At 36.4% G+C, this 8,462-nt stretch overlaps 1 protein-coding gene across 2 annotated transcripts in view; it reads left to right on the top strand.

Annotated features, from left to right (window-relative positions):
- Positions 1 to 8,462, top strand: part of ITGA1 (integrin subunit alpha 1) — a 49,686-nt gene that overhangs the window by 11,092 nt on the left and 30,132 nt on the right. For both annotated transcript variants that reach the window (XR_001866068.1, XM_017746874.1), the window contains exons 7-10: positions 1,024 to 1,174; positions 2,763 to 2,928; positions 7,202 to 7,275; positions 8,224 to 8,368. Coding sequence is in view for 1 of the 2 variants with exons in the window: in XM_017746874.1 (XP_017602363.1) it covers positions 1,024 to 1,174; positions 2,763 to 2,928; positions 7,202 to 7,275; positions 8,224 to 8,368 (536 nt within the window). In the remaining variant the exon portion in view is untranslated. The remainder of the gene's footprint in view (positions 1 to 1,023; positions 1,175 to 2,762; positions 2,929 to 7,201; positions 7,276 to 8,223; positions 8,369 to 8,462) is intronic.

Raw genomic sequence — 8,462 nt, 5'->3', positions numbered from 1 at the left:
CTTTCCAAACAACTGTTTAGTGAAATATGCAACATCCTTCTGATGAACAATTTGATTATCTGACCAAAGTTTTGTTGATGTGGTGTACAATTGAATTCTGATCTATTAATGTTTTCCTGAGATACAAGTAGAAGCTTGAGAAGTCCAAACAAGTTCATGAAAGCAGAGCCAGTTGAGAATTGCCAAGTACTCAGAAACCACATCTAGTTCAGAAAGCCCCCGTGTACCACAAAATGCTGGAGGCTTGTATATACAGAAACTGTCAGCAAAAGCTTCCTCTGTTCTCACACTCATCCCCCATTGGCCATTTTCAGTGGTAAATTCCAACTTTCACTCATGTGGCCAGTTCTAGAATTCTGTGATACTTTTCTGAAAAGAGGAAGCCCTGCTTCCTTCCTTCTCCTCCAGAGCCCTAATCAGTCTTGCCTTGTCAGGTCCAGAGTCTGGGTAAACATCTGCCCAAAACCTCAGAGCCTGTTTGCCCATCTGCAACTGTAGAATTCAACCGGGTGCCCCAGCCTGCCTCCACTCACCTGCAACCTATTGCCTCATCCCCAATACCCAGTGTTAATTCACATAGGTATGCAGAGGTGTGCTGGTAGCTGAGTAAATACTTTGACCAGTTGAAGTGCTGCAGTAGGCTGGAGATAGGTGAGGGTTTTCTACATGGGTTTTTGGAAACAGAGGGTGTTGGCTTGGTCTTTTTTTAAGATGCCAAAAGCTGTTTTAAGGTGCCAGAAGTTTATTTATAGAGAGGAAAGGTTTTTCACTGTCCAGCTTTATTTTTTCTGCTATTGCTCTCAAGTGAGTGAATAATGAATGAATGCTTGTAAAACTTTGGCTGTGAACTGTCATGTAAGTTCCAGTTGGAGATGTTTGTATTTATTCATGGTTAACACTAATCTCCATTTCCTGCTTCCTAGTTAATATAAAATCTTTTCGTTTATGTTTAGCTATGCAAATATGATGCATGTGCTAAATGCTGACATTGCCTTTCTCCAAAATGCTTTATGGTCCCTTTAGGGAGGAAGCTTTTACTGAGGCTCATGGTGCACGAAGAGGAGTACAAAAAGTAATGGTTATTGTGACTGATGGGGAATCACATGACAACTACAGATTACAAGAAGTGATTGATGATTGTGAAGATGAAAACATTCAGAGATTTGCTATTGCTGTAAGTGAAATTTAATGGGAAAATTCAGAATCTTAAAAGCATGTTTTATCTTCTAAATGTAATTTCAGTTTTAGAAGTTCATTTCACAGAATCTTTATGGAAATACAATTATTTCAGAGAGGAAAAATGGAAAAAGCTGAAAAAAACATTAAAAATTTGCTTTCTGATGTTATAGCATATAAGAAAAGCAATCTACCTGTCTTCTGGATGATGACAGGTGCGCATCTCTGTGAAGAAAAAGGAAGAAGAGTTTGAGGGACAGTTTTATATCAAATCCATTTTTTTAAAAGCAATATTGAGCAGAATGGACTAATACAATATTCTAAGCAACTTCAATAGAAATATTACCTATTAAAAAAAAAGCAAATGTAAACCATCAAGAAGATGCATGTTCATTATGTTTGTTTTGTATGCTTGCGTTCTAAAGCTGTCATTTTCATGTTGAGCAAACTTAGTAGCTGAATGAGAGTAGAGGTTCACCCATGTCAAGAAATTTTAAAGCATTAATTATAGATTTGGTGTTAATACTCCCCTACATTTGTATATTTTATACACAGATCTTCTATTTTTTTGTTGTTAATTTTGAAGGGACACTGGTTTATTGCCTCTCCATTGCTATTTTTCTTTGTTTTGCTGTCTTATTTTTGGTAAAATAAGGCATTATGAAACCATTAAACTTAAAGAAAGATGCTATACTTAATTTAAAGAAAGACATAAAACGAAAGTTGAGTCCAGCAGCGCACAAATTTTCAGTGGTTTTCCTCATAAAATTAGAGATAACTAAAGAAAAAGTTGTCCTTGACACTGCAACAATTTTTAGCAATAAAATCCCTGTTTAGAACTAAATTTGAATTGCTCCAGTTGGCTGAGATGCTAGAACATGGGAATTTGGTTTTTGTCTCCCTCTCAAATCAAGTTTAGTGTATAGAGCCCTTTTTGATGTGAAAAATATCTGTTTGTCTGGGAATTAGAGAAGTGAGGTGTTTTTTTCTGAGGTATCCTGAATTGTTACAGTAGTGGTGGTAAAACTGCAAACCATATCTGAAGTCTTGTATTGTGTTGAAATTGTTAACACTGAATGCAAGTATTGTTGTTATAGGTATTTAAAGGGCAAATTTTCACAGAATAAAGAACTACTCTATGCCTAATCAACTTGTAATTAATTGCATGTATAGCATGTTATGATAAGAACTGGTGATTATGCAGAAGCCAGTGTAATTGTGTACTCTGGTTTGGGAAGTGTTTCATTGGTTTTTTTCCTAAATTATGGCCCACTTCAACAAATCATAGAATAAATTATTAGAATTTTGTGGAGAAGGGGTAAAAGTACAGTCGAGGATATCAGACATCACACCACACAGTTACTTTGTTTGCTGTCAAATGCTATTTTCAAAAAAACAACTGAGCCCTCATACAGTTCTGTTCTTTCATTGGGAAAGACTCAAATCAATTTGAGTGAGGTTTTAACAGAATAAATTAAGGTCAGAGATGATTTTCCACCATGCTCTGACAACCTACGTCATGGTAACCTTTTTAAACAGATTATGAAATATATGCTTGACTTTTGTTTTCCTTTTATTCTCTTTAGATTCTTGGCAGCTACAGCAGAGGAAATTTAAGTACTGAGAAATTTGTAGAGGAAATAAAATCAATTGCCAGTAAGCCTACTGAAAAGCATTTTTTCAATGTCTCAGATGAATTAGCTCTTTTAACCATTGTTGAAGCACTTGGAGAGAGAATATTTGCCCTGGAAGGTATGCCATTATTTAAAATTTTACTTTATGCCTGCATTACAACTGAAACAACTAGAAGAGCACCTGTTTTTATCCTCCTTTGAAATGCATTGTGCTGCATAAAATTCATTCTGCAGGTATTTCTTCCATGGTGATTATAAAAATATTTTATAATAGACATCAAAATAGTAGTTAAAGATTTGACTATGTTCAGAGGAGTTAGAGCCTGTGGAGACAATAGCCTAAAAGGGTAACCAGAACTGTTTTAACTGGTGTAAATAGGAAGCTGCCCTCTTTTAGGTAAAAAACATTGCCAGATCATACCCCAGTTACCCCACGATCATCTGGTTTTCTGCCTAAATATTTAGGGTCTCTTTTTTGTTAGTTATCGATTACGGTGTATTACTTTGCTATACAAGTTAGCATGGACTTGCTGTATAGAGTTAACAAGATATAATTTTCCTTTGGGAAGGTTAACAGTACTCAGATTTTAGCACAGAAAAGTCATTCTCTCATGATGTCTGCTTACATTCTCCATCCAAATGAGGCAACACTGTCCAAACCACTGTTTGTTTCAAGTAACAGGAGACAGAGTTTATTAGTTATAAATTATACTGGCCAGCTCTGAAGGGATTTATGTCATACAAAGAAAACATCCATCTATTTGGACTATTGTTTTCAACACTTCAACTTTCCAAGTAGCTAGAATGGTGTCGTTTACAGCTGAAACAAAAGAAAGTATTGACTTGAATGTACAAAATTGAGAAAATATTTTCATTTTTTCATATTGGAGTTGTATTTCTCAGATGCATTTAGGTTGGGGTTTCTTTTAGTGTATTGTTTAGTTTTATCAAATATTACCATTTTCAGCTATTACTGAATATTTTCAGCAATAAACAGTTTATTAAAATATCATTTATATATTCTTCTCTTTTTACTTTCTGGACGATTTGGTTTCCTCAGCTTCGCAGCAAATTAATTCAAGGAGAATCTAATCTCTCTAAAGCTCAAACTTTAGCCTATTTAGGCTCATTGCGTAGTTCGAAGTTCACTGAATAGCGTGCTCTTTTCTTAAGTCACTGTTTACTAGGAAGAATACACTTTCAGTGGAAAAGTAGTTGTTCAAACAGGAATTGAAAACTTGGTCTTCAATTTGTCCTTTATACTTCTAAAAAAGTGAGAAAAATATTTGTGTTTCATTGTCAGAATAAAATGTTAGTTACATCTATTAGCTATAATGAATATAGAATAAGAAGTTAATTTACATGATAACAGGTGAAGGACCTAAGCCCAAACATGACTGAGTTTCTGGAAATCTTTGTGCTCAAAGTCAAGGTTTTGTGCCTTGCTCAACCCTTTGAACAACCAGATACCACTGGAGGAGACGGTCTCAGTTTGTCACACTCCACCTTGTCCTTTTTATCAGTCAGCAGCCATCAGGCATTAGGTAGTACCTGTCTGTCACATGAAACCCAGGCATTAGGTAGTACCTGTCTGTCACATGAAACCCCAGCCTCCAAGCAGTGCAATAACTTGTGCTGGCTTGAACTCCGTGCTGGTGAGGAATGCTTTATGTAGTGAGCTCTAATCCTTCCAGTGACTGTACTAAATCATTCCTCTAATAATAAGAAAAAAATACAAAGCATTTGAACATTAAACAAGTTCTGTAGCTTAGTAAAATACCCAAACAAATCCAGTTATGTTGATGGTGGTGAAACTAAGTGTTTGATTAAATAGTATAAATTTTATGTGTTTATACGATAGTTGGCTCTTGAGACAACAAATCGTCTTCTTCATGTCCTTCAGTATCTTGGTTTATAAAGCATATTGTAGCTGTTTAGTATCAGCAAGTTCTGCAGTACTCCCTGAACTCAGTTGTAATTTTCTGCAAATGATGCAGTAACAAATATGTGTCTCTTGGATATTGTTACTTTATATTTAACAAAAACTTACTATAAAATGTTAGGATATTTATGCCTTGATTTTTTTGCCTTATTTACAATTTTTATTTTATATTGACTTGACTTTATTACAAAAAATACGTATTTGAAATGAAAAATGTGGAACATAACCTTCATCCAGACCATAACAGACAAGCTAATTAATTTCATTACTGCAAAACTTCTTGGTTTGCAGATTTTCTGTAGGAACTCGTGGGTGCACTGAGATTTCTATATAAGGCACCTGCAATATGAAACAAGAAATGTCTCCTCCTCCACCTAAGTCCCAGAAGTCATGTAATCTATCTGCAAGAGAATCAGAATAGAAACTGAAAATGGGATTTTAGCTTTTTGTCAAAACAAACCAAGGTCAAGCTGCTCCAATGGGTTACAGCTAGATGATGCTGACTAAATCAAATACGCTGATTATTCAGGCCTTTCCTGTCCTATCCCAAAGCCTTTCAGTTGTATCCTGAATTTGCAACTGTGTCCATGCATCTATTTTTTTGGTGGTGGTAGCTGGCAGATTAATTCTGCCATACCGTGCAGCTCTTGGGTGACAAGCCAGTTTATTGGATGTGTTTAATTGGACATTAATTAGGTCTGTACATAGTAGCTTCTGTGCATCACAAGAACCTTGATTGTTGAAATTTGGTATCTGAATCAGTTTAAATTCTCAATCTAAATTGCTCCTTGCTGTAGTAGTATACTTGATTTTTTTTCTTGGATTTCTTGTTTTCGTTTTAGTTCTTTAAAAAATTCAAAGGAAAATTGAGAGAGATTTGAAAAATCAAATCCAACAAAAACTCCTACTTTACAGCCAGTGGATTTTTACACATAATCTTTTTCATATGCCTCTGTGTCTCATGGCATGGACATTGCTTTTGACAGCAATTTTATATTTTATCCAACGCGTAGGCAGGCACAAGTGTTTTTTCACAAAATATCCTTTGTAGGATGCTTGGCACCTTGAAACTGAATGGAAAGTTGGGCTAAGAGCCATTATCTAAGCAGTATTTTGAGCTACACACACCAACAGTACCAGCTTTGTCCTCTGCCTCAGGCTGTGAGAATCCTGTCTTTCTCAGTTCATTAAGGAGCATCCTTTACTGCATGAAAATACTGTTTATCAGCAGATGTGCAGCTTAAGAGTTTTATGCCTAAAAATTATTTTTTCAGACTTAGAAAAGCAGCTACATCTTGTGAAACATGATAGTCTTCGTTTGTAAGTCAAACACTTTGTGTTTGAGATGATGTCTCCTTCCTATGACTGGCTGTAAATTGCAACAATTAGGACAGACATCATGTCCTAGGGAGCAACTGCTGTGGTTTAGTTGCTGAGTATCAAAAGTTCAGTATCATTTAATAGTCCAAATGCCTGAAATTCGTGCAACCATGGCTTGCTATGGCTCAGTTTCACACAGCTGAAGGTTTGCTTCAGCACTCAGCTGGTAGCAAACTGTGAACTCTTCCTGGACCAGTATCAGAGCATATTTCATAGCACACCTCTACTGCCTGTTAGCATATCTTGCTCTCAAGGAAGAATCAACATGCAGAATATAGTTCCCTTACTTGGCCACTTAAAATGGCAAAATAGTCCTTGACTATTAAGGGCTGTTTATCTTTCTTTTAAGTAGAAGAAAAGGCAGAACTTTTTCTTCCCTGATGATATTTCAAGTTTAACTAGGAGCAAAACAGCCCGTCAAATTTTAATAAATAGCATATGACGACTTGACAAGATACTGAAGCTAGTACAAAATCGCCTGATACCTTTTTTGTACAAAGTCATTTAAGAGAATCAGATCTTCATGCAATTTTCTGGGCAGGATTATCATTCCCGAGCACTTCACTGAGGCTTATGAATCTTGGACAGCAGAGATTTTCCTATGTTGTTTTTGCAAAGGTTCATACAAACATCAAGTGTTTTTCATTTAAAGTTCCTCCAGCTGCCTACAAAACTTTAGTTGCTTGAATACAAGGCCAAGGTTACATGGCTGGTGTTTTATTGTTCACTTAGCTCAAGTGGAAAATGGCTTAACCATATTAATCAAACATTCCAAACATACTTACCATCAGCCTGAGTTCAAATCTGGTCAGTTTTAGCCCAGAAACTTTGTTGGACAAGTTCTGAGACATAATCTTAAAATGGAAATTCCCATACTTAATAGTAGCATTCAACACAGGTCTTTGTTTCTGTGTTTATTATAAAAATCTATGGCAAACTATATTCACTGAATAGATTAGTTAATTATGCTATCCTTGACTATCATATGATCATTTTCATAACACTCTTCAGTTACTTTTTCAGATTGAAACAAATTTATTTTTGAAACTTAATGTTTTCTGTTCAATAGCAACAACAGACCAGCAGGCCTCCTCTTTTGAAATGGAAATGTCTCAAGCTGGCTTCAGTGCTCATTACTCTCAGGTAAACAAACTGTTTGAAAATAGAAGTTATTTTACAAGGTAGGTTTTTGCTGGTTATTCTATGAATTTGGAATAAGTTTTTCAGAATTCTTTGTATAGTCCTTTTTGCTGCTGGATGTTTTAGAGCGTCCTGTAATCCAGTTACCTTTTATGTAAAATGTATGTAAAGAACATTTATGAACAATGAAAGCATGAGAGAGTACTCACATACTTCACATGAACTCTAAACTTAATGGTCCCATAGCACTTTCTATCAGGAAAATAGCCTAAAAATATGTTAAGAAAGATGGAGAAAGACTTATTACTAGAGCCTTTAGTGATAGAACAAGGGGCAATGTTTTAACTTGAAAGACAGTTCCAGAGCAGGGCCACAAAGATGACCAGAGTGCTGGAGCACCTATCCTATGAAGACAGGCTGAGATGGGATTATTTAGCTTGGAGAAGAGAAGGCTCCAGGAAGACCTTACAGCAGCATTCTAGTACTTAAAGGGGGCTTATGAAAAGGAAGGACAGTGACTTTTCACATGGGCAGATAGCAATAGGACAAGGGAGAAAGGTTTTACTAAAGGATCAGAGGTTTAGATTAGATGACAGGAAGAAATTCTTACATGGAGCAAAGTGAGGAACTGGAACAGATTATCCAGAGAAGCTGTGGATGCCCCACCCCTGGAGGTGTTCAAAGCTGGGTTGAATGGGGCTCTAAACAAGCTGGTCTAGTTAGTGGCATCCCTGCCCATGGCAAGAGGGGTTGCAACTGGATGATCTTTCAGGACATTTCAACCCAAGCGTTTTTATGACCCTATGATTGTAGGGTCCATACCATAATAGGAAAAGCAAGGCTAAATGTGTAAGCACACAGGAAGCATTATCCAAATGTGAACATCCTGAACCATGGATGACTAAAGATGACTCACATAGAGAACAGGCTTTTTGCTTTACTCTCCTTAAGGATTGGGTCATGCTTGGAGCAGTTGGAGCATATGACTGGAATGGCACGGTGCTCATGGTGAAAGACAGTGTTATTTCAATGCCAACCAATGACACCTTTCGTGACAGGCGTTCAGAAAGAAATGAACCTCTTGCAGCCTATCTAGGTAAGAGAAATAGCCCACCTTACAACACTTTTCAACAAATGCTACAAGACGTCTCTCAAAGCTCATTCAAAATGAGTATCTTACAGAATATCTT

This window comes from Corvus brachyrhynchos, unplaced genomic scaffold, assembly GCF_000691975.1.
Source record: "Corvus brachyrhynchos isolate BGI_N302 unplaced genomic scaffold, ASM69197v1 scaffold324, whole genome shotgun sequence".
Classification (NCBI taxonomy): domain Eukaryota; kingdom Metazoa; phylum Chordata; class Aves; order Passeriformes; family Corvidae; genus Corvus; species Corvus brachyrhynchos.
This window is presented reverse-complemented; position numbering and strand designations above follow the sequence as displayed.